The sequence below is a fragment of the Stylophora pistillata genome, chromosome 9 (genome assembly GCF_964205215.1).
Source record: "Stylophora pistillata chromosome 9, jaStyPist1.2, whole genome shotgun sequence".
Lineage (NCBI taxonomy): Eukaryota > Metazoa > Cnidaria > Anthozoa > Scleractinia > Pocilloporidae > Stylophora > Stylophora pistillata.
In genome coordinates this window covers 10,240,201-10,266,556 of record NC_142527.1, presented here as the reverse complement: position 1 = coordinate 10,266,556, position 26,356 = coordinate 10,240,201, and the positions used below count along the sequence as shown (strand labels likewise).

Genomic DNA, 26,356 nt, shown 5'->3' with positions numbered 1-26,356 from the left:
CTGTGCGGTGTACTGCTTCTATTTAACAGCTATGGGTTTATTAGTGTACTAAACGATAGTTTCTTAACCAGACACAGTATGAGTTGTATCTTATTTATTTTACAAATGCATCTTGACTCGTCGCACGAATCTTAAACTTATCTGTCATCTGATATAAAAAGCGAAGAGTGCCTTTTCAGTTAAGAGCCTGGGTATCTGAACCTTCTGAGACATGGAAATGTTCAATTTGGCGGCGGCAGTGAAGAATCCCCAAATGTCCCTCAGTGACCACAACGAACTGAATCTAGACTTTCCCTAACAAAATATTACCATGCTGAAAGTCACGTTTCCTCCGCACCTACATGCAGTTGCAAGAGAAACAAGATAAACACAAGAAATCATTGGCTCTTAAATTCATTTCTTCCCCAAATCAACTTCACTATCTCAAGAGGCCTTCAGGCATTCTCGGTATCTATCCACTTCCAATTTCCCTGACTTGACCAACAGGAAAAAGCTGGATTCAACTTGTGAATCAGTTTACCTTATGACAGATCTTTGACTTTGAATCTCTGAGATGTGTCGCGATATAGTGCGTGAACTTCGCGTCATCATTGAGTGTAACGCAACAGGGTGTTGTGGGATATCGATGTCAACCACTCCCAACGTCACTAATGCGTTACCTTTCTCCTCACTTGATTGCGTGACAGAAGAGTATAGAGCATGAGAACGAGACAAATTGCAGCTCACCACGGTCCTAGGTGATATTGTAAGGAAAAATTAGATGCTTGTCACTCTTGGTGTTGAAGGGTTCATGACAAATGTTCAAGTGACACTCCTAACTTACCCTGTGGCATACTTCGATGTCTCTTTCAGATCCATTCTTGTTTTTCCCACATGAGCCGTCACGGAAGACGTGGCATGGCCTGAAATTGACAACAAAATGAAGTACACGTTGGAATAATTAATGTCAAAGAGAGGAAGAAAAGGGTGGGGAGGGGGAAAGGAAAGAGGGGGGAGGGGAGGAGAGGAAGGCTTTCCTGCTAGTGTCATTAGTCCCAATGCAAGATAGATAGATAGATAGATAGATAGACAGACAGACAGACAGACAGACAGACAGATAGATAGATAGATAGACAGACAGACAGACAGATAGATAGATAGACAGACAGACAGACAGATAGATAGATAGACAGACAGACAGACAGATAGATAGATAGATAGATAGACAGACAGACAGATAGATAGATAGATAGATAGATAGACAGATAGATAGATAGATAGATAGACAGACAGACAGATAGATAGATAGATAGACAGACAGACAGATAGATAGATAGATAGATAGACAGACAGACAGATAGATAGATAGATAGATAGATAGACAGACAGACAGATAGATAGATAGATAGACAGATAGATAGATAGATAGATAGATAGACAGACAGATAGATAGATAGATAGATAGATAGATTGATAGATAGACAGACAGATAGATAGATAGATAGATAGATAGATTGATAGATAGATAGATAGATAGACAGACAGACAGATAGATAGATAGATAGATAGACAGACAGACAGATAGATAGATAGATAGACAGACAGATAGATAGATAGATAGACAGACAGATAGATAGATAGATAGATAGATAGACAGATAGATAGATAGATAGATAGATAGACAGACAGACAGACAGATAGATAGATAGATAGATAGATAGATAGATTGATAGATAGATAGATAGATAGATTGATAGATAGATAGATAGATAGATAGATTGATAGATAGATAGATAGATAGATTGATAGATAGATAGATAGATAGATAGATTGATAGATAGATAGATAGATTGATAGATAGATAGATTGATAGATAGATAGATAGATTGATAGATAGATAGATAGATTGATAGATAGATAGATAGATAGATAGATTGATAGATAGATAGATAGATAGATAGATTGATAGATAGATAGATTGATAGATAGATTGATAGATAGATAGATAGATAGATTGATAGATAGATAGATAGATAGATTGATAGATAGATAGATAGATAGATAGATTGATAGATAGATAGATAGATAGATAGATAGACAGACAGACAGATAGATAGATAGATAGATAGATAGATTGATAGATAGATAGATAGATAGATAGATAGACAGACAGACAGACAGATAGATAGATAGATAGATAGATAGATAGATAGACAGACAGATAGATAGATAGATAGATAGATAGATAGATTGATAGATAGATAGATAGATAGATAGATAGATAGATAGATCACTTTATTGATACACGGTAAATTCCACTCAGTCGTATACAAGCAATATACCTACTAATGTAAAACTTAAAACTATTTAATCATTATAAAATATATATAAAGATTAAAAGCCTAATCTAAACGAACTGAACTAACTTCTTATTAGAATGAAAATAAATGAAAACAAAAGTACTGCTTTTCAGGGACGCCGTGTCAATTTCGTGGACTATTTCCACGAACGGATGTCAAAAAAGTTTCCTGGTTCAAGAGCCAAAAGAGTTAAAAAAACGCGAACCTTCACAACTTTTCTCCATCTTCTCCTTCTTACAAAACGACACACTCATTTCTCTGAGCTCTGTCTCCAGTATGAGCCCGCCGATACTGGCCAGCAGTTTAACACGCGGTAAAGTCACTACACCAAACACTGTGGACAGCGGTATCACACTTTGCGCATCCTCCTGATCCGTTATGGTTGTTGCTTCAGTGGTGCTGCGGCTGGCCGCTGAACGTCTCTTGTCAGGACTCCCTGGGCTGCGGGCACGGCGCCTTTTACCGTCCTCTATCGGACCGTCTTCGATGTCGATTTTGACATCACATGGCTTATCTGGCGATAGTTTGCCAGCTAGCAAGGCATAAAGAAAAATATTAAATAACTATTTTTATGATCCATAAAATATTTTTGCTCGCGCGCGATTGGTCTAAACACATCACGTGACCGAAAATTCCAGCTAAAACTGGGGGATATCCGAGGATATCACCCAAGTGATATTCCCCAATTATCAAACCTTACGTCCACAAAGATAAGTCTTCCTTTAAAAAAACACTAATCCAAGAGAGAGCGGGAAATATTTGAGAGAGAAAGGAAATATTTGTTTGTTCTTAAGTCGTACCGGAGAACAATCAAAAGAAAAAATCTTACGCAGCAAACAGTAAGCTGCTCGTAAACATTTTTTCACATGCGTTGCAAAATATATGAAGGATAGTAAAACAAAATAGCCTCTAATTTGCGCGAAAATATGCTCGTGTATTTTCCTTGGACATAATCTGTTCCTCGAAGCGTTTTCCTCGTGCTTCGCTCTGGAAAACTGTTCGCATCTTAGAACAGATAACGTCCGCGGACAAATATCTGTGCACATTTTCGCAACAAAGAGAGGCTCTTATTTATTTATGAAAAGAACTTGTTCCGGGAGCTAGAACAAATAATGGTCTCACATGTGAAAAGCGTCCTGTAATGGATCAGCAAGGTACTATGCATTCTGTGTAGCGATCAAGTAAGAAAGGCAAAGAGACTGCAAGGAAAGTGTAACTCTAAAGAAGATAAAGTTAGAATATTTGAATCATGTACTACCTCCTAATACTTTCCCAAGAGAGCTACGCCTCAAAAAGCCCTTGTTTTTGGCCTCGCGTGGTAACGACGAATAAAGGTCTACAACTTGATACATTATTCTCCAACACCTTGCAGCTGCATGGGGCACTTCTGACCTCAACGGCGGACCCCCGTCAGTTTGGTCCCCAGGAGACATCAAACTTTGGTCTCCAGATGTCAGCGGCAGCTCCCATTCATTGCTTTTGGAGATAAAATTTGACAATAACTCGAGCATGTCCACTGCTTGTAGAACCAGGCGGAGGAAAGAGAGATTGATACGCTGAGTGATGTTGCCACATCCCACGGTGAAGTTGACTTGCGTCAATTTGTCGTTTTCCTTTATCGAGTAAAAACTGTTGCCTGGGGTCCTATGGAGAAGAGTGTCGCGAGGAGTTTCATCACGAAGAAATCTGAAAACGAAGTCTCTCGCGATGAATACAGGGTCTCTCTCCTGCAATAAAAATGTAGTTATAAAGAACTATATATATATATATATATATATATATATATATATATATATATATATATATATATATAACTGCAGACAGTACTGTTTCGGCCTTCTGGGCCTCATCAGTGCAGTGCTAATGCTAGGATGGGGGAGAACCGAGACGGTCACCCCAAACGACCCAACCTTTGTGGTATCGTCTAAGCCATGCCAGAGTGCTCAAACTAGAGTAAACCAGCGAGCATGCGCAATTGCAACGGCAATGACTCATCCTAGTTTAACTCATAAAGTTTAAAAAATTGCGAGGATGAACAACTTCTGACGTAAAAAATATAAAAAATTTTAATAAAAAACGTTTCGGTCAGAGACCTCCTTCAGTTATTTATAACATTTGAAATAAAAAAACCAGCATTAAATAGGATCGAAGTGCTAATGATTACGTAATTACAGATAACGACTAATGAACTGGTGCTAATAAACAAAAAACCTAATTACAAAGAAAGCAATGGACAAAATACAAGGAACAAACCCTGAACCCCTATTTAATGCTCTTTTTTTATTTCAAAAAACGTTTTTTATTAAAATTTTTTATATTTTTTACGTCAGAAGTTGTCCATCCTCGCAATTTTTTAAACTTTCTACGTTCGTGTTGGCTGTGAGGTTTGGACTGCGAATCTTTATTGATCCTCCTGGCGCGGTGCACCTTTGTTGGCCTGAGACTATATATATATATGGCATGGCTTAGACGATACCACAAAGGTTGGGTCGTTTGGGGTGACCGTCTCGGTTCTCTCCCATCCTAGCATCAGCACTGATGAGGCCCAGAAGGCCGAAACAGTACTGTCTGCAGTTAGTTACACACACACACACACACACATATATATATATATATATATACACACACATATATAAATATATATATATACACACACACATACATATATATATATATATATATATATATATATAACTAAGAATAAAGAAAGATGTGACTCATTTTGAGTACGCAAGCACACGGAAAATATCTGAGTCCCAAAAAACACAGCGGTCAAACCTCTGGGCATGTGCGAACACTGCAATGACTAATTGCTGTGCTTTCAGGCTGTCAGAACCAAGTAAAACAAAACCACACGAGCCAATAAGTTACGGTGTTTTAGAAGCGTACAACTTTTTGGTAAAGCTAAAAACAGAATGGTATATCAACAGGATATCCGTTCTTGAATCAGCTTTGAGTTCGAATTTAGTCTCCAGTTTTCCTTTTCCATTCTTTTGTTCCCATTAACAGATTTCTGTGAAGGTCGCAACTTTCTTTTGCTTATTTTGCGAGACAGCTTAAATTTTGCGCAGGAAATTTCCACTCGGGCACCCAAACTCAATGCCTTCACGCATGTCCTGTGTTTGACCGCTGTGTTGTCCCATACAAAGATTTTCGCCTCAGACCTTCCGATTTCGCGGTCAACTGATCCACCACTGAACTGGTGAACTACTTCACACAGTACGATCCAGCTTGAGTGGCATAAAGTTTAGGAATAAAGCCGAATCAGTATTTACAAGTACATTGTTCAACAATTACCACATCATACTAGTAGAAATTTTAACTAATATCATGTTATTGCTCAAACTGCTCAAAGGCAGAGAACAGAATTGCATTCTTGCCGTTTGCATAGAATGTTTATGTCAAAGGTTTGATCGCTCTACCTGGCGGCGTCTCTTGTTCCTATCCCCAGTCTCCACCCGGTTCTTTCCTTTGCCCTTTCCTTTCTTGGCCAGGTTATCAAAGCCTCCGTCCACTAAATGCACGTGCAGGTACCTCAATTTCGTGCTCACAGAGAACGTGCTGGCCGTATCTTGCTGTTTAGCAACCCTTGGGATCAGATTAATGGCCTGTAGAAAATTCTTAAAAGTCTCACGCTCGTCTTTGATCTGTTTACCGCTGGTCGGTACGCTGACCATGTCGCTAAAAAGGCCGGGTTCCTCAGGAGAGGAGGAGTTGGAAGTTACGTCTAAGTAAGAAAGGGAAAAGAAGAGAATCTTTCATTCACACCATCTGTAGTAAAACCAGGTAAAACACTGTAAATTCAATCTCAATCTCCAGAGAGCAAATAGATATATAAAGTTAAACGAATAATGTAAAGAACGATATGGGGCGATTTGACCCTAAACAGTAAATTGCAATTAAAAATTTGAAGGCGCAGGGTCCAAAAGAGGCTTGAACCTGTTGCCCGGGGTTTGGCGATATTACCAACTGCGCTACGAAAACATTTGCTGGGCGGAGCAAGGCCAATTTGAGTGCGCAGTAGTTTGGTTTTTGTAATTTAATAATTTCACATACGTTCAATTCATCGCAAGGTCTGTCTTCTATTGAAGTATTAAGTTCTTACCGATAAAGAGTTATGACCGTAGAGGAAGTCTTGGCCCTAGATCGTGGCAGTGCGGACCAAGAACAATAAATTTGAATTTGCCAGGTTTCGCGGACAAAAACCACAAGGCTTATGACCGTTTCCGTGGAAATGGTCCGTAAGACAAAATCTCGATCCAATAAAAAACCAATTAGAACGCTCGGATTTACTTCACGACTACTTTGCCATAAAAACTATTCACCAAAGTGGAGGTGGCTAGTGGTGAATAACAAAGGAAATTCTGAGTTTGAGTGGCCAGTCACAGTGCACCTTCATCACTATCTACTGTTTTAGTACACACTAAAGAAAAATATCGCAATGTGGCCGAAATAGTTTGGCATACAAAAACCAAATAAGCAACCTCTCATGTGTCAGGAATAAAATTGGCGCTCAGAGCGCTACTTCGATCATTTACTTTGAGTCTACAACAAAGATCTTCGGCCAACCACACTTTTTGTCTACCTTTAATCGTTTCCCCTGCATTCGTTTCCACTCCTGCCTCGACGTTGGCCTTTGTTTGTGATGTGAGAGGGGAGGTAGTGGGTGGAGATGATAGCCAACTGTATAAACTCAACTGCTTTTTATGTCCCAGCTTTTTACCCTCCACGAAAGTTGTCGCTTTGGGTGGTTTCCTCATGGTGGTCGGTGGGGAAGAATCCGAGTCGGTATCAGTCTCCTGAGACACCACTCTCCTCGGTCTGGGTACATCCAGGTGGGCTGGCTTCGGGGAATTCTTAGCGGCAATTAATGGTTCAAGCTCCAGAACTAGAGAGTCTTTTGCTGTTTTCACTGGTGTTTCGGTTAGAGATTCTTCTTAAAAAATCAATAGAGATGGATACGGAACCATGTTACACACCGCAATGACTCGATTTCGAGCCCAAGGCGCTTGTCTACTTACGGTGACATTTATTGAGAAACAGCAGAATTTGCGAAACTAAGCTATGCTGTTTACTTAAAAAGGAACAATAGCATTAAGTGCAATAGTAACAAATATAAAGTAAATACTCGTATAATACTGTTAGAGATTGATAGACTGCTATCACTGAAGCAGGGGAGGTAAGCAATATAGGATGCAATGAGGACTGTAGGCAATAGGGGCGGTTACTGGAATAAAGACGCTTAATATCAAAAAAAAATTCGAGGGGGGGTCCCTTACTAGAGAGGGAGCGCTTATTGGAATAAGGGCGGTTATTAAAGAATGAGAAACGCTACCATACTGATTGGTTCAGTAACATCAATGGCTAATGTAACGCAAGTGTCCCTATAAATGTAAAGCGTAACAAAAATCTGACTCAGAACGTACCATCATCTTTTGACTGGTCTGCATTAGTTAATACTGGACTCTCGTGTATTGTCTCTGTTACTTGTGGAATGTTTAAGTCCAAGGGCATATCCTCTTGCCTACTCGCCCTCTCCTCCCTGAGTAAAATCGCCCTATCTCTCTGGGTCAGTACTCCACGTCCGACTACCCGACGCTTCAGTGAACTGGACCCGTAAAACGCGACTTCGCCCTCCTCGGTTCCTGCCAGGAAACACTTCCATTGTCTTGCCAAGGCGAAGATTCCTTTAGCTAGGTTTTCGTTTTCTGGAATGTTCGCTTTCACGGCGAGCGCGTGTTTAATTTTGTTGAGTTTGGAACCTGTTAGCTGCCTTCGAAGTATATAAATGAGTTGGCTGGAATGGTCCTGCTGTAGAAACTTGGATTTCTCCGTCGAACCACGGCTTACCGTGTGCTAAAATCAAAATCAAAGCTAAACATTAGGCTTGCGTGAGACTCTGGTTTTGTTACATTCAAAGATTAACATTCAACTTCTCCACACTATAAACCATACATTATCCACCAAACAGGTCATGAGAATACTCAAACTTATCAGGTAGAAGTTGTAGTCGTGATCTAACACCAAATTCTGTTGACTAGTTTACAAGGAAATGTGTAGCAGCTAGAGTGGAAAATTGACAATCGGATCTTGGGAATTAAGGGGTCAAATTTCTCCATCTTTAACCATACCTGTCTAATCTTGGCTAATTCTTATTTAATCGATGATTGCCTATTTCCGTAAAAGGTTGTATTAAAGTTTTCCTTTAAACCTAAGACAGCCACAGCCTACATCTGGGGGCAAAAACCTTCTACACTACCAATATCCTTGTATTAATTTTTCCAAACGACTTAAAGATAGCCGCCAGGCAAATCTCCTTTGCGTTTCTTCACCTACGGAATAGTATGAGGCCTTAAGCAACATGAGCCCGCGAGACGGTGGTCAACACTGATATCAGTGCCAGACCCCTAGCAAACTTCTCTTAAGGCAGAGAAACGCACCTCCTGAAACGCAAATAATGTGGGCTATCTCGCAGGCTACCAGCCATCGTTTGGATTCGTGACTCAGGATGACACCTCTCCTACCAAGAAAGGGGGCGTGTCACGTGAATGGCCCCCCACCCGTTACGACGGACACTGCGTAAAAACCTTAAGTCATTGTAGCAGAGAAAAAAGAGATAGCTAATGTTAAACCGAAGGTAAGCGTTTTAAAACTCACTGCTTTGGGAATCCGTCCATACTCGGGTAGTGCCTGAGCCAGTAGACAAGCAAACAAGCTCTTCAGAAATCGTTGTTGATTCTCCTCCAATGTATTGAGAGTTGATTTCAGTTGCGTGACAGACGGGATCCAGGCTGTCACGAAAGGCACTGCAGTCGTGACGAGACTATTGTATAAGTGATAGTTCGAGGGAACAGTTTTCAAAGAAGACGGCGACGACAGATTGAACCAAATGTTGGTGAAATTCATTGTCACGTCCGTTCGTCGCGCGAGTTCTGCGTCTTTCGGTTCAATCTCCTCCTGTTTAACCAAGTCTGAATTTTCTTTTCCTTTCTCTACCACGCGATCTCCTAGACGAAGTAGGGGCCTGGTAACGTCGTCATCAGCGTCGCTTTCTTTGTCAGAATCATTTCCACTGCTACCGCTGCTGACGGATCCACGACTCGACGGCAAAGAACTGGCATGACTCAAACTCGTATCCGATCTTTGGCTCTGTTCAGCGAGCGAGGTACGCATCCCTACCTCTGTATCAAACATAGGATTATTAAACCCGTGAGCTTCTGTATTACATACTTTGCTCCTTTCTCCAAACGAGAGCCTGTTACTCCCACTTTGATGGCCAGCGGCTCGCCTCTTCTCTCTTATTTTCGGTAACACTTCACTTCCGCTCGCACATTCACTTCCGGCTTTGAAGGAGACGTTATCAAGGCCGCATTCCAGCATTAATAAATTAAGTGTATTCCCGCGCTCGACACTATGCGTCTCAAAGCCCTCTGAGAAGCTTGTATAACTGTTATTGTTTATTTTGAACTTGCATCGTGACGACTCTTCCGCTATGGCAGTTGTCACGCAATTCTCAAGGTCCTCTTTGTCACACAACTTCCGCAATTGAAATTGAATTTGTGCACACGAGGCATGACCGGTTGTCATAGTGTTTCGATGACGCGGCGCCTTCTTATTGGGTACTGTAGATTCTTCTTTGGACAAGGATTGTACATCAACAGTTTTGGCCGTTTGTTTGGCGCTCGAAGGTGCAATTGTGTACGACACATTGGAATCTCTTCTCAGCACCTCAGGCTCTTCGGCTGCAGGCTTCCGCCTAACCGACAGAAGTTCCGCCGTAATGCCACTAACGGTTCCCGCTAGTAAAGACACTGACGGCGACTTTTCTTCTTCCACAAAACTTTCAGGAGAGCCTGGAATTTCACTGTGCTCTACAGATGCCACTTGCAAAAAACAAAAGTTGATCTTTGAAGTTGAAAACGAAACAACCATCTGTTTTTGTTTTGGTTCCTCAATAGCCGGAGCAATGGTTGCTGAACCTAAGGATACTTCTAACTCGCGTCTGTCGTACAGGCTTTCAGTGGCATCCACACATTTGTCATGCACTAGATCTACAACAAGAGCCGGATGCAAAATATTGTCCTGTCGAGATATCGAGGAGACATACCTATGGAATCAAACATAACACAAGCCTCAGAACTAGAGATAACCCAAGGAATTTAAAGATTTCACTTGGCCTTCGTTCAAGTGCAAAATCTCCCTTAAGTCATCCCTATTTCTAGATCATTTTAAAATCAATAAGGAAAACTGCTTCCTTTCCTGGGTGGCAAGGTGATCCTTCAGCATTACCTCAGATTTTCCTCGTCACTTTACACCCTAACGTCAGTATAAATTTTCTCTGTACTGTCCTCTATATATTTACTACGGCGCTGACATGAAGAACTTGTTTAACAATCAAGAGCTTCTTCAGTTGATGATCATTTCCTGAATTCTCGCTACCTTAATGTGTGATTCAGGGGAAATAATGTAAGGAGAATTAGATCCTAATCACTCTTGAAGGTCAAAGGTTAACTCTATATGTACCCACTACTTCGGCGTTTTCCATAATCGCGAAGCTTGTTATAAGCTCGCTATTGTCACGTCACGTCACGTACCTCTGCAAAGCCTCCAACAATAATGGCGTGACGAGGATGTTGATGTCTCCAACAAAGCGCAATATTACGGTTTCTTCGTTGCGTGACTTTTTCGTCTTCTTGAGCGTGTGATCTGGAGAGCATTCGGAGCTGGAACTGGCCGAGGTTCTGTCTTGTTGATTGATTGCCGAGTTCCATCTAGTTTTGAGATTGGAATCACGTTCACTTGCATCTAAAACTCCAGAACTGGAAAAAATTCGACATAAGAAATTGAGCAAATTAAGAGGAGTCAAGAGTCACGCCAGTGTCAGGCAACGAACAAAATGGCCACTGACACAATTAGTTTACGCTGAAGCCCTGAAGACTGAAGAATACAAGTCCCCCCCCCCCCCCCTCCCAACGAGGGTCATACAGCAGTTACTTCTTTCTAATTTCTGAAGTGACCATGGTATCTGCTTTGAAAAATGTTATCAACGCGATTTAGGTATGTATTAGAACGAGCGAAATTCAATCTGAAAATTCCGTGTAGCCACACATTTAAACATGATTACCTGGCATCGTCGTTTCTCGCATCTCCCGGGGGGTCCTGTGCAGGGCTTGCTGCCTTCACTGAGAGATTGAGGGAGAATGCAGATTCAGCACTAGAAGATGAAACTTCTTCCTCCTGCCACTCGTCGCGATCTGTCCTCTTCTGGGTCCTCTTGACGAGCAGAGGAAACTCGATCTTCTCGCCGTCTTGGTAAGTAAACTGGGGAATCCCGGGAATGACAAAGTCTTCTTGTGGCTCCATCTCCTACGGAAACAACGATAAATAAAAACAACGTACAAACAAGATCAACAAAAGGTTATGTCTTGGAAGGTTAGTAAGCCATAAAAGCCCGAGCATTTCCCGGTTTCTACAATATGAACCCGGCGGGCAAGCGCTTATCTTGAACGATAAAAGGGAAGTTAAGAATTTTTCTCAATTTCTGGAAGGTTAAGTTAGTTTTTTTTTATCCAACCCAACTGAAAAAATAAGGGAAAAATTCGTGTCATGTAGTGTAAAACTTACAATTATTCGACAATTTTGCAGTACCCTTTTAGACGATATTGACATCCGAGGTGTCATATCAATACATCGAATGAAGCACATAAAACTCGCAGCTTTACTTAAGGTCCTTGAGATGTTAAAAACTTGACACGATTCTGTTGAAAGCGTAGAACGTTCTCTCTTTTTCCTGTCATTGAAGTTTCAGCGAGTGTTTCACAAAGAGGAGTTTTTGGTACCAGGTTTACAATGCACCTGCTGTAAATTCGGCCGCGACTGAGCGGTTTTAGCTTCTTCAACCTCTTTGCAGTGTTAACAGTAAGAAGAGAGCAACATTTGGAAACCAAAATAATCGCGTTGCTAACAGGTGCCCTTTTTCAGTTAGTTATATTCGTTAGCTCTTTTCCTCTGTGCTAAATAATAAAAAAAACTTGGCAACATCCGAATTTGGTTAAAGCCTGCCTTTTGTGTCACATAAAATGGAGATGTTTTCAAATATAATAGCTTAAATCGGAAATAATGCCGCTACAAATAACAATCTCTGAAGAGTTAGCATTGAGCAGCCATTTATCAAATTGATTGTTTTTGTGACAACAAAAGGAAACCTGCACTTCCCGTGCCTCACCCTAATCAAACAACCAGAGATTAAAAGCTTATCTAAATTCAGTTTTAATTCTACGAGATAGTGAATCAGTTGGATCCTTGACCGCTGTGGCCCCTTCTCTGTGGAGCAATATCTCTTTATTATTTTGCTCCCTTCAATCTACGATACTTTTGTACAGCGACGAAAAAGTATCACACGCAACGCAATCCAGTGTGCAGCAAGTCCCTTTTACCGGCTTCTAAGACCTCGGAAGCTTTAAGTTCTCGACTGTCGTAAACTTCAGCGAAGAATGAAGAACTCATCGGCGACACCCAACGCGACTCTTAAGAATTCATCTGGTTTAACAGAAGTTTTTCCTTCCAGGACAGAGGGAATAGCATGGTGCAGTGTTTTCACCCTTATGTCGATTTTGATAGTCGTAGGAAATTTATTCACCGTTGGTACCTTTGCATTTAACAAGAAGCTTCGCAAGAAAAGCTTATTTCTGGTCATGAACATGGAGTTTGCAGATCTGATTTCAGGAGCAGTCTCTGTAACTATTTACACGCACGTCGTAGCGGTCAACTTCCAGTTATGGTGCGGATCGTGGATTACTAATGAGCCACTAAACATTTTCGTCGATTTTACTTTCATGCAAGGCTTGCTGATCTCGACGACTCTCGTCGCGTGCGAAAGATTATCTGAAACATACCAACCACTGAAGCACCGAATTCTATCAAGAAGTGTATACTACATTGCTATGTTGGTAGCGTGGATCCTTGCTATTCTGGCATAAGGAGGTTTTGTTCTAACAAGAACCTTCGTTTCAGCAAAATATGCCGTTATTGTTTGGAACGTCTACACATTGATTTTAAGGTATATAGTTTGCGCGTGTAACGTCGGAGTTTGGAGGATGTTCCGATACAAAAATACGGCTTCTGGACAGTCGAACAGAACCCTTCAAGATCAACGCTTGATAAAGACCTTGCTGTTTGCATCGATTATCGTTATGGTCTGTTGTTCCCCTTTAAGTCTGATAGACTTCTTAAACGTTGTATATCAGGTTGCAATACCTTTGAGAACTGATTGCATAGCAGCATTTGTAAATTATTCCAACTGCTATTTAAATCCTCTGGTCTATGCAGTAAGAATTCCCGAATTATAAAAAGTACTACGTTTGGGTTTTGCAAGACAAACTTTTACAAAAGGCAAGGCAGATTTACACAAGTGGAAAAGCACGCCTGTTGTTTTGATGCAAGCGACAGGAATCAGATCAAACAAACAGAAAGACCATGGGAATCAGCAAGTGTCCTCTGAACAGCAAACGTTGGATACAAAACTGTAACTCGATGAAAAAAAAATGGGAGTATTTTCATTGAATGAATGATGTTTGTTGACAGTTAAAGCCTAGTTTCTTAGCAATGAGTTTTCTGAGTGTGAAAAAGAACCGGATTCGTACAAAAATGCTGTTGAACGTGTGAAAAAATCGCCGTATATTTGCAGCTGAAGGAACTAGCCAAAGAAAAATTGTACATATACGTAAGTTAAACAGAAATAGTCATTCTATACATGGAGCACGGCTGCAAATCCATACATACAAACACATACATAGGTTAATTGACCACTCTCCATAGAAGCTTTTCAGGGCCAATACCCACCCATCCCACCCAGGGGAGGACATCCACCACACAGTAATCTTGTGCGTGGGAAATTAACGTCTCCTACCCCTAACCCTGCAGGAGACGGGGCCTACGGTTTATTCGTCCTTATCCGAGAAGACTAGAATATCTATCCATTTCTTGATTATAGAAAGGTAGCAAATACTCCTCACTTATTTTAAGACCATGAGTATTGGTCCGGCCGGGGCTCGAACCCCTCGACCTCCCGCACAACACATTCCGGCGCTCTAACCAATTGAGCTAACAGGGAAGCGGTTAACTAAAGAAATTAACTCAAACATAATGGTTTCCAGGATAGCGTCGGTCTGTGTTCATCGATGAAAAAGAATTAGTCACCGCCGTCTGTTTAGCTGTGAGCACGCTCTTGTGTTTGGGTTTCGCCTTACGACGTAACCGCCTGGTACATCATCGGTAGCCCCTCATGGAATAAGTTCTTGAAAACTCAGTCAAATTACGACGGAACTGCTACTGGCCGTAACGTACTTTTCGCATGTGCGTAATTAAACTAAAAAACCAACAACGGCCAACACGAACGAAAAATATATACAACACTGGGAGCTAAGAAATATTGAACTCAAATAAAACGAGCAAACTTCCAAAAGCGGAAGAAAAGGTGAGAGAACAGCACGCAAACCGGGTCGTGGAAATAGCTCAACTTTTCTTTGTCTTTCCTAATTTGCTTTGTTTTTGTTTTTGTTTTTGTTTAACTATTCACGTAGCGTATGCAGAGCCAAACCGAAGAAGCATCGAGTTTCTTTCCACACTGAATCGAAAACCACTTTAACGAAAGTAACGGCAACGTGGACCAAGAACGAACGTATCATTCAAATAGGCTAATGATACTTCAGAGAAGAAATACTTCAAATACAAAACTGCCCAATATCAACGGTTCTTATGGCTGATTACAAATTTTGTTCCGATTGAAAAATTTGGAGATTCCGTTTACGAGGGTTTTGTGCATCGATTTGATAGTTTGAAGGGCATTGCAGTGGTCACTTCTCGTAGCATTACAAAGATGAGACTGATACTTTATTTGAAAACGTTTACACCCAATGACCAAACCTTTAAGTTGTTCGTAATGCTGAACAGTCGCTGCTCATCTGGAATCATCAGAGGTGAATTCCAGTTCAAACATTCCAATTGTTCCAGATGCTGTGAGTATTTGTAAACCATACTTGGAGACGTAATAACAAAATGAGACGGAGAGAGCATGTCGTCCTCGAACTTCATGAGGTCATCCGGTTCCTCTACAGCAGATACAAACGACTCGAGAGAATTCACTTTTGAGCTAGCAGGCCTGGGAAAAAAAAAAAAAAAAAAAAAGCAAAACAAAAAACAAGTTTATGACCTTCTGAAGTCACAGTCAAATCCCTTCGAATAGAAGGGTAGTAGTGGGGTGGGCAATTTTTTTGAAGGTTGAAACAATATCTGGAGTGTCATCAAAATCTTTTTAAATGAATTACTTTACCGTGTACTAAGTGTACAGTCCATGATATGAAGATATCAACCTTCCTTACCTCATATCAATTTCATCCAACAGGCTGCCACAGGAATAAAACGAAGCCTCGCTACCATGAGAGAAGTGAGACTCAGTCCTCTGCAATGGTTCACGGGGTGATTTGGAGGTAGACTGGTTCCTACTCTGCCCCAGGCTTTGCTTTGACCCTTGGAGACTCGTGCTCCTGATGCGGCGCATTTTTTGATGCATATTGGAGATATTGAACTCCTCACGCTGAACTGGTTCACACCAGCTGAGACGAGAGGGCATGGGACTAACATCGTCATCTATTTCAGGGAACAAAAATTAGGTGATATATAATGTAGAGTCAAATCTGTATGGGTGGACATCCGCTGTGTATTCTTTCTTTTCAGGAACTTAAGATATGGCTTCAGGCCCGTAAATTTGTCGAGAAACGCTCTGGGGTAAACCCATTTCCGGCCGAAATTCGATAATACTGTACAAAGTTTTGGAAGAATCCAAAAAGAATAACAAAACTGTTAGCTAAAAACATTAGCAAGTGCATCACTGATTTCAAGGAAAGAATGTTTTTATGTTACCACGCTATTCTCTAACCTATCTCGAGTTCCACGTAAGCTTCCTCATTTGACGGCGCGTGCATCACTCTTTTTACTTTTGGAGAGCTTCCCTCTGACCCGGAAATATGGTATCGCCGGCGCGTAAATGCTTCTATCGATCCAACGGGTGTCCGATCAAAATAATTAGAGCCCAGGGCATCTAGGTCGACACTGCGAGAATACATAAGAGGCCTGGCACCACTGTCCACGATGTCGCCATCGTCATAGAAACCAGGCTCGCTCCCGAATCCACCAATTCCAGTATCGTTTTCGCTAGCGTCTAATTTCTCAGCAGTGAAAAATCGTGTTCCATTTAAATTTTTGCCGAAAAAGTTGCACCCGCCGGTACAACCACAACAACCCAGTCTCCTACCAGGTAGTTGCTCCTGAGGTTGCCACAGAAACCACAGCCGCTGGAACCGCGCATCGTGCATTTCCAGGAAATCTTTCTGTTCCTGGTAAAGTTCCGGGTGAGACGTTGCGCTCGATACATCAGAAACGATTGGTCCAAGTTGTACAGCAGCCGCCTGAAGCCAAGATGAATTTTCTACCATGGACAATGGCCGCCGCGCGTCGCTGAGAATTTGTTGGGTTTTCTCTGGCCACGGGGTACAAACAAACTGGCGCAGTTTAACCGTTTGCACGAACAAACTGACACCCGAGCTGGACTCTGAACTGTGAAGACTGCATTTAGCTAATCTAACGGGAGAAACCTGCGAGGGGACACGAGAAACCATAAATGCCTGGTTAACAATGTTCTGAACACAAAAAGCTAATGATCTACGGGTTAAAAGTCCTTCATACTTAGGATTATAACATCAACTTTCACTTCCAGAAGTTTCACGAGCAAAGCAATGCCCATTCCACGATTTTTAGCAAATCAAAACAAAATTACTAAAGAGAGTAAACTTTCTCTCTTGTGAAGGACATGTGTCTTATCCCTTTAGCTCTCAAAAATTAATCTCTGGTCGGTTTTCCTTTCCAGCTGTTAAACAATTTCTCGTATATTAGTTACGAGGGTAAGTTTGTCTGCTCTCAAAACCAGTTTGCTGAATAACGAACTGATTAGAGTAGTTTCGAAAGTGATCCGGGGTAACTTTGATTTTGCTTTACTTCGCTTTGCATCCATGAGCTACACTGTGATACGACAATAAATGTGTATTTATGTTTAAAAAATTTTGAGATCGAGAATCGCCATACCTCCAAATTACACGCAGATCCGGTCTCAACAAGGAACAAATTAATGTTCCCTACTGAGACCCTTATCATTTGGTACTTCACGTCGCTTTCGGGGATACACAGCTGTGGAGAGCTCTTTGATCTTTTCAAGGTCTCCTTTGGCAAAGACCCCTCAGTGGTCTCTTCGGCATGGTCCACATCTCTGGGCACCTTTCGCTTTTTGTGCCTTTTTTCGCAAACATTTTGTTGTTTACCGTGAATGCACTGGACATACGGGGTGCTAGGTCCCAGGTCGTTCTCTTTATTGATGACGTGAAAGGCAAACGTTTGTACCCAGTTCGCCATGGCTTGGAGCTTAAAGAAACAAAGAAAAAATCATTCGCTAATGAAAAGACATTTTTTTTTTCAAGGGAAACACTCGGCTTCAAGTGCAATTTGGTTATTGGCGAAGTAGTTTTAAGAAAATCCACTCATAGAACAAATTGGTTTTGGAGACGATTTATTGTTCTACATACCTGTGGAATGGTGAGCCTTCCAGAGAGTATTCCCAGCTGTATCTCTACAAGCCATGCGTACTCCAAAGTCTCACAGTCAGGTGGTCTATCCAGACCAGAGAACATGGCGTGACCACGGAGTTGGAGTCCAGACAAACTCAGATGACCCTGGGACAAATTGTGGTTCACACTTCCGCGCTGTTGATCAAAACAAGATTTAACAGAAATATAAACTTTTCTGAGATAAATTATCCAGAAACAACAATGTTTTGCAGTTCTAATGGTCGAGTATGGAGCAATTATCAATCGAGTGTTAAAATTAACCTAGGATTACTTTGGTTTCGCATTACTTCGTTGTGATTGGTCCAGAAAACTGGCACCGCTTTTTTAACCGATCAGATGCAAAGCTGAAACCAGTCACGACTTGGTCACCTGCGTTTTTCCGCGCTTCAGGCGGATCGTTTGTGATTTCTTTGAGTACTCATTGGCTCCTTGTAATAATTTCTTTTGCTCTGATTGGCTGTTATGATTATTTCGAAATGGGCTCTATCGTTAAGACTTGCGAGCCAAGTTGCTTCTAGGAGTACAGGACCGCTCAAACGTAAGTTGACAGTCTCGACTCGATACTTAATCCTCGATACTCGAAAGTATCGTGAATCGAGATTCGAGGCTCGAGTATCGATGATCGAGAATCGAGACAATCGAAGAACTTTTCGAGGATCTCGATCTGCACTATCGTGAAAACGATGTAATTATTGCACGTAAAACAATAGCAAAGGACAAAGCGCTTAAGATGCGGATCGAGCTTTAGCCAAGCCCTGTCTTAGTGTTGATGATATTGAATAAAGCATGCGTTGCATTTATATTTCCGGCTACAAAACTGGTCATGGAAAGATTCCCTTGAAAGTTTGCCAGTAACGGTAAACACTCCTAGGTCAAGAGAAGTATCGACACAATTAAATCCCCTACTCACGAATACAACACAATGATCCATCAGGGTCTGGCAACACTATGACTTAGCAACTCGAAATGATGATAAAGCTAAACTTCACAGACTTACTTCATTTCCGTCAACAAGCACGATTGTGGCAGGACTCAGATGCAGTTGTAACCGGGTCTCTGTGTACGTCTTGTGCATTTCAAACGACAGTCTCTCCATCAACAAGAGCGGACTCGACGGCTCGCTGGGACCGCAATGCTGCAAATCAACAAACAATAAAACACAAAATTAAGCTGCATTTACACAGAAAAAATTTCCCTGACCACAAAAATTATTCCCTACATTTACTAGCGAAAACATTAACTTTTGACATTATTTGGGTCAAATGTCCTGCTGAGGCCCACTAGCCGGCAAATGTACCTTGACAAATTTCTCAGACAAGACTTCTTGTTCCCAAAAGGCATTTCAATTTTTGAGAAAATTGTTTTGGAGATATTTCTCAACCAAAGAAGCTTCAAAAGAGAAAACTTGACGAGGTAAACTTGGTGTAGTAAAAGCAGCTTTAATTGTTCGCTGCGTTCGATTAAAATCCCACAAAAGTACTGTATACGTTCGCACTTCAGACCTAACCTTCGTCAATTCCGCCTTGACATCACAAAGTTGAAGGAAGATGTTGGCTTCCATTGGCCTCAGTGTTTGTAAGTTAATTGTGTCTTTACTCGCAGAGCCCAGAGTAGTTTCGCTCACTGATTCTTCTCGATTGTACTTGACACCGAGCTCTTTAAATTCTTGGTAAATTCCAAAGTAATTCTCCTGTGTTTGAAAAACAACAAAAACAACAACAAAATCAGAATTACAACTCTTTTTTTTTCTCCACGGAAGAGGATACATTCTGATCAAGATAGCTAGGGAAAGCTACCAGCCCATAAAATTTGCATCGTGAGCCCTGAATCACACGATCCGTGTTCGATTTTTGTTCATGGTCGTTGCCACTGTCAAGCCACAACGTTCTAGACATGAGGAAGGCAGTACTTTTGCAGGGTCAGAAGATCTTCCCGAGTCTGATTACGCGGTGTGGACATTTAATCGCGCGAAGAGTCAAACTTGTTTTCTCCAACTGGTGCGTCTCAAAACTCGACTCCATCCTCGAGTTTCGAAACTTTCGTGGATCAAGGATCGAGATTGGGTTTCGGGGGACCGTCATCCTACCCTTTAAAGACACTATGATTATAAAAACCATTAATTTCTATCAAAGTAAAGAAATATAGCTTGATAGAGTCCTCTGTTGGAGTAACCGAACATCACAGGAGACAAAGAATAAAAGGATATGAACTTTCATCCCTTTTCTGATCCAGGGAGCGAAGGGTGAGGCAATAGTAGTTTCAAGCTAGGGAAACTGCAGTATTTTTAACAGTTGTAAGGTTGGAACAAACTCAGAGACAAGTCACAAAGACAGATCTCTGAGATCTATGCGTGTGAACTCCATTAAAAAAAAAGACAAGGCAACTCCTTTTTCGACGCGGGCCGCTGCGATCATACGCACCCATTCGATTCTACTTGTTTTGGGACGAAGCACCGTCGATGGGAAAAATGTCTTTACAACCACTCCCCGTGTTCGTCGAAGGAAGTTGTCTCTACGACTTTTCCCTGCCTTTTCTGGCTCCCCCTTGTCACCTAGCGTGTCGCAATCTTTACGAAAAAAATGTATAATCTAACCTTAATGGCTGCTAGTATAGCCAGCAGTGAGCCAAACACCTTGAGTGCGGCTGGTCCAGCATCCAGTTCCAGGGTGATGACGTCAGGTTCCCACTGTGTAGGGTCACAAAGAAGCTCCTCGCCACGGGGCACCTCAAACTTGGGGCTCGGATACATAGGGTGATACATGTACCCCAAGGAGAGCCCTAGGATGGGAACGGACATCACATCTACCCATCCTGCAATAAAGGAAAACATCCCAAAATAAGGGAACCTTTCCGACATTGGCTTCCAATCCACTAGCAAAGTCTCCGTAGTTGATGCTTTTTCTCTTGTTTTCGCTTTAAGGACACTTTTTCGATTAAGTGTCGTTCTCACAACTGTCAGTCAGAAAAACTGAAAAAAGTATCAAATGGAAACATTTGTGAGGGTTGAGAACTTTATTCCCATATTCAGTAGCGAAGCAAAGGCGACACAATTCCAAGCAACTTTGAACATTCTACTGAAAATGTCTCTTCCACAGCCGAATGAAAAACGTTTTGCAACATAGGGCAATGAATACCCTGCTAACACGCCTTCGTTATTAGCGCTTCATCAACGAGTATGAGCAACGCGAGCCGTTCAGAGGTCTACACTAATAGCAACGAGGACGTGGAAAAAAAATAGCTCTAATTGGCGAAACAATAACTCAGCAGTGATTTTACCTAATCATTCTAAGCAACATATGGCAATCTGCGGTCTTTCCTTACACTTAGGTAGCACGGAAAGCCGTAAAAATCTTGAACAAAAGCTCATCTTTCAAACCGGCAGTCTAAATCCCACAGGGATCAACGAACGCTTTTCATTCAACTAATTTATTCTCGTTTTTCTCGTTGCCATGTTCCCACCAATAACGTAGCTCCATTTTCCACGTTTAAAAGCACGCACAACCCACAATTCCTCTATTCGCTCCGACGAAGGGCTAACGCTCGAAACGTCAGCTTTTGTAATCGTTACGGTGGCCAATTTACCATTTCTACTTTGTTGATATATCCAAATTATTTCGTTACCCCCACCGACGCAGCCCCAAACAGTTTCTTTCGAAACTATCAGCCTTTATTCACGTGCGTTTTAAAACTTAGTACATTTCTTAGCCGTCCTTTGCAAAATAACGTCATGAAATCACCCAAATTCGTGTCGTCTGCGAACCGAAACCGCGACGGCAAATTATTTTAATTTCCATTTGGAACTCAACGCTACTTTTATACGTTATGTTGAGGTTGAGGTGTAGCGCCGTATGAGACGGTAAACGCATGCAGCCATTTTCCAAATTCTAAGTAAAAGTAGAAATTCATTTTTTAATCGACGTCTTCCTTGGTGTAGCCGTCCTGACTGCCTAAGATTCCAATGATAAGGGCCTGCACGCAAGCTAAGCATTGAAAGATCTAAATAATCTAACCTAGACTTTCGTCCGTGTGCCGCCTCCATCCTCCACTGATTGTCTCTTCAGTTGTGCCCGTGATCGGCTGTTCATCGGCACTCTCTACCGCCTCGTCTATGTTCCCAGTGGTCGTTGATGAGCGCGATCTAAGACCCTGTTCCCGTTTCTTCTCCGAGGAACGAGCCAGCGACAACAGGCTGCGTCTAAGAGTGTTTGACTCCGGGACAAACATTCTGGCAACCAGCTTCTCGGCCTGAATGACAAAAATACCAACAAAAACTATATTTCTTCAAGGACCTTTATTACCTCGATAATCTCCTTCCTTTTTCCTTGCTGGTTTATCCTTGCTGCTACTTTCATCAACATCACACCTTCCTAGAGATTTTTTTTCAAAAGTCGACCCACAGAGGATACAATTGCAGTTAATGTAGCCGTGAATTCTAGTCCCCTGTTGTTTTGACATCGCGAAAGATTAACGATTGACGCTCTTTTATCGACAACGTCACAAACTCACAAACAACTCGGACAAACACTTTATCAGTATAACTTAACGTCTACCCGGTCACACCAATGCAGTAGACATAAAAATGACTGCAAATGATGAACTTCAAAAGTTAAGAATAAGTTTTGACACCTACTTGTAGAAAGAACTTGATCTCTTCTATTTCCGGTATGAAACGGAAATATTGGAGGACAAATGTTAAGTCAAACACCTCACCACAAAAGGCAAGCTCAGCTAAAAACCGAACACAAAAATCACAGCACTGTTAAATGACCATAAGGGAGTAAGTTAAGCAAAAATTATGGATGGATCCTCATCAAAAGTTACTTCTTTGAAGAATCGGTATCCACGAGTATCCCGGGCAAGAAACAGGCTTTAGTCTAAACTGGATTTCAAGGGAAAAATGCGCAAATAGTTAAAATAAAAACAAAAGCGACGAGAAAGTGTATTTAACGTACCATTTTCATGTTTATTTGAAGTGCATTCAATCCAGTTGTGCTGATTTCCCAACCAGACCATCTCAAAGTCTCGCAGTATGATGTTAAATGACCATTCATAGGGCACAAAGGTGAGTAGGTCGGGTTTGTAGTTCATTGTCCAATCTTCTATCATCTCTACGGAAACAAACGACGTGTCTCGATTGTGATGTATGAAATGAATACTTACTCAAAAGTGGGGGGAGGGGTGGGGTCATAGCAACCAAAAAGTGCACAGCAAACTGAGCGATAGCATATTACAACGCCCCTGCAAATTCCCTTGAGCCCCCCTCGTCTAATTGACAGAAGTGTCGTTTGGTTTTGATCTAGCATATAATATATTTAGCCTCATTAGAAACCAATGTATATATCTTATTAACCAAGCGCGAGGGCCGTACTGGGAGAATATCGGCCCGAGGTCTTGACAGTACGGACCTCGCTGCGCTCGGTCCGTTCAAAAAAGACTGAGGGCCGATATTCTTCCAGTACGGTCCCGAGCAAGCTTGGTTAATAAGAGATTTATTACACGACTGAAGTTCCAAGGGACACAAGTGCGGTATCATTCGGGACTGTGCCCGGTCCAATACTGAGAGAATATTGACCGGCAATAGAGCATTTTGATTGGTTGATTTTAGTTATTGGCCCTGTGACTGCCCGAGTCGTGTAATAAAAGTCTGTTCTCGAGTGGCCCACCCAGCTGTAGCTGATCGCGGCTTCCTTAGCATGAAGCGACTGGAAGTATAACTACTTCCCCCTTGGATGGGATACCAGTCCGTCGCAAGGACTGCAACATTTCATCTAGCTTCCCTGAAAATTCGCCGGTACCCATTTATACTCTAAAGCCCAGTTGTTAGAAGGTCGATTAGCACTAAAACTGGCTTAAAACTTAATCCAGCTTTCTTTACTTCCCTATTCAAGAGTCTTTTTGGGATAATTTTCTCTATTCTTTTTAGAGCATCCAAATCATCAAATTGTAGACAAAAATAATGAAACTGAATATTCTTTTAAAGCTTTCAGGTCTGTATTCAGATTTCACACTAATCCTGGGTTATCTTAACCCAGCTTTGAACAACCCCACCCCGGGTGGACAGAGGCACTGTGACAGTAAAGAGTTTTGCCCAAGAACACAACACTTGAACCCAGACCTCTCCACCCGGAGTCCAGTGCACTGACCATTACGCCACAGCTTCTCTAATAACCATATAAAGTGTTCTAGTCCTCGTATAGGTGGCATGGGCTAAAGCTTGTTACTCCACCTTGAAAGAAGAACTTGTGCGCAAAGATGAAACTCCACGTGACTTTCTGAAGGGTAATATCGCATGACCAGTGCTGTGTTTGATTCCAAATGCGAGGGAAAGACATGTGAAAGGCCAGCTGAAAGGGAAATATATTGTACTTACTTCAAGAAACGGGAAGTAACATGGGCTAAATATATACCACCACCCCACCCCCACCATTAACCAGGAGAGGAGCGTGTATCTATACAGTGTTAGAAAGAACATTTCAATCAGTTGCTGCAAGGCATATCCGAAATGCCTGATGCCACTGCAGAGCTGCTAAAAGGTTTAAAAGTAGATGGCAAATATGAAAAAGTAGCCGAAAAATCCCTTTTCGGTTTCGTGTCGTCTAACATTAGCCAAAGAAATCCAGCAAGAAAGCAAGATAAAGGAATCTTTGAAGAGAGCCAATGAGAAATCAAACTGAAACCACAGAGAGGGCCTCAAGCACGGGGGATCACCAGTGGTTTAGTTTCACCCCTGGTTGAGAGGGCACTGGAACAGTGACAAGGCGTTGTAAGTAAAGAATAGATCAATTTTCAATTGAGCATCGAAATCCGAGATTGCTTTGGTTTTGCTTTACATCACTCTGTGATTGGTCCAGAAAACTTGCACCACTTCTCAACCAATCAGATGCAAAACTTAAGCCAATCACTACTTGGTCGCCCACGTTTTCCCGCGCTTCAGGCAGTTTGGCTGTTTTTGCTTCGAGTTCTTATTGGCTCTTCAGAGTATTTTCCTTTTTTCTGATTGGCCATTGTGGTTATTTTGGTTTTGGTTTTACGACGCTCAATCGAAAGGCGCCCCAATGCAATTGTACCATAGCAATTGATAATTGCTATGGCATGAATGGAAAGCAAACATTTTCAAATGTATTTCTCTTACGTCCATCATGTCTGCATCAATGAGCTGCCTATAGGCCAAACTGGTCGTAGCTTCAACCTGGAATAACTTGGCAACAACTGAGGTAGTGTAACCATACTCATTCACAGTCCACGGCTGGTATACTCGCACATGTGACCCAGACCCCACGCACAGATGAAGAGCCTTAGTGACCTGTTGACAAGAAGTATAACGACAGACGAGAAAAAAAAAATCCGAAATTAGATACGTAAAGACTAGCAAAAACTAACGATAAAAACCGACGTTTCTTGAGCTCTTTCTTAATATAATTTGCTGATTCCTGATCTTTGAAAGGTATGACCACACGAACAATGGATATTGGTTCTTTGGGCGTCTGTGTGGGCCCATTTCTCTGATGAGTGTGATCGCCTAAAGAAAGTTTTCGCACGGCTTAAATACCCGGAACGCCTGGTAAATTCTACCATTAACACCTTCTTACAATCAAGAATTGTTGGTACGCAGCCCACACAGACGCCCAAATAACCAATATCCATTGTCCGTGTGGTCATACCTTTCAAAGATCAGGAATCAGCAAATTATGTTAAGAAAGAGCTCAAGAATCTTAGCATGAAGGTGCAGACAACTGTCCAGCCAGTATTTGTTAGCCGCAAAGTTGGCCAAGATCTTAAAGTACGAGAAATCAAGCCACAGATTGTCAACCAACAACGCGTCGTTTATCAATTTCAATGTGACCTGTGTGATGCGGGTTATGTGGGCTATACACGCGGACACTACACACACGCGTGGATGGACATAAACGAAAGGCATCTTCAATATTTAAACACTACCACGAACGGCGCAGCGAAGTCCCGAAAGACCTACTGAAATGTTTTAGCATTCTGAAAAAGTGTAGTAACAAGTTCGATTGTTTGGTGAACGAAATGCTTTTCATCAGAGACTTAAAACCCACTCTGAACGTGCAAAGCGATTCAATTCGCGCAAAAGTATTTGTTTAATTAGCTCGTAACATATTTATGCTAATTTAGTGTTACACCTTGCCACAAACTTTATTTTTATTTCTCCTTGACAATGGCGTCATGATGACACCGAAACGTCGGTTTTCATCGTTAGTTTTTGCTAGTCTTTGCATTTCTAAATCTTTATTGATACGAAATTAGATACACACATGAAGAGGCGGTTGTGACGTGTAGGTTTGGTTCTCACTCATCTTCATTTATCACAATATCAAGTAA

General features: G+C 41.7%; 1 protein-coding gene across 2 annotated transcripts in view; it reads right to left on the bottom strand.

Moving 5' to 3' along the window:
- The window catches only part of LOC111337651 (bridge-like lipid transfer protein family member 1), a 65,646-nt gene that overhangs the window by 23,916 nt on the left and 15,374 nt on the right, over window positions 1-26,356 (bottom strand). For both annotated transcript variants that reach the window (XM_088732635.1, XM_088732636.1), the window contains exons 14-36: window positions 25,146-25,316; window positions 24,240-24,357; window positions 22,966-23,121; window positions 22,644-22,741; window positions 22,024-22,258; window positions 20,607-20,824; window positions 19,521-19,703; window positions 19,011-19,148; window positions 17,972-18,148; window positions 17,478-17,810; window positions 16,276-16,990; window positions 15,719-15,986; window positions 15,264-15,498; window positions 11,464-11,705; window positions 10,934-11,158; window positions 8,997-10,446; window positions 7,766-8,195; window positions 6,925-7,275; window positions 5,762-6,066; window positions 3,598-4,066; window positions 2,545-2,871; window positions 824-902; window positions 521-733 (exon numbers count right to left, since the gene is read on the bottom strand). In XM_088732635.1, the coding sequence (XP_088588761.1) occupies window positions 521-733; window positions 824-902; window positions 2,545-2,871; window positions 3,598-4,066; window positions 5,762-6,066; window positions 6,925-7,275; window positions 7,766-8,195; window positions 8,997-10,446; window positions 10,934-11,158; window positions 11,464-11,705; window positions 15,264-15,498; window positions 15,719-15,986; window positions 16,276-16,990; window positions 17,478-17,810; window positions 17,972-18,148; window positions 19,011-19,148; window positions 19,521-19,703; window positions 20,607-20,824; window positions 22,024-22,258; window positions 22,644-22,741; window positions 22,966-23,121; window positions 24,240-24,357; window positions 25,146-25,316 (7,136 nt within the window). The remainder of the gene's footprint in view (window positions 1-520; window positions 734-823; window positions 903-2,544; window positions 2,872-3,597; window positions 4,067-5,761; window positions 6,067-6,924; window positions 7,276-7,765; window positions 8,196-8,996; window positions 10,447-10,933; window positions 11,159-11,463; window positions 11,706-15,263; window positions 15,499-15,718; window positions 15,987-16,275; window positions 16,991-17,477; window positions 17,811-17,971; window positions 18,149-19,010; window positions 19,149-19,520; window positions 19,704-20,606; window positions 20,825-22,023; window positions 22,259-22,643; window positions 22,742-22,965; window positions 23,122-24,239; window positions 24,358-25,145; window positions 25,317-26,356) is intronic.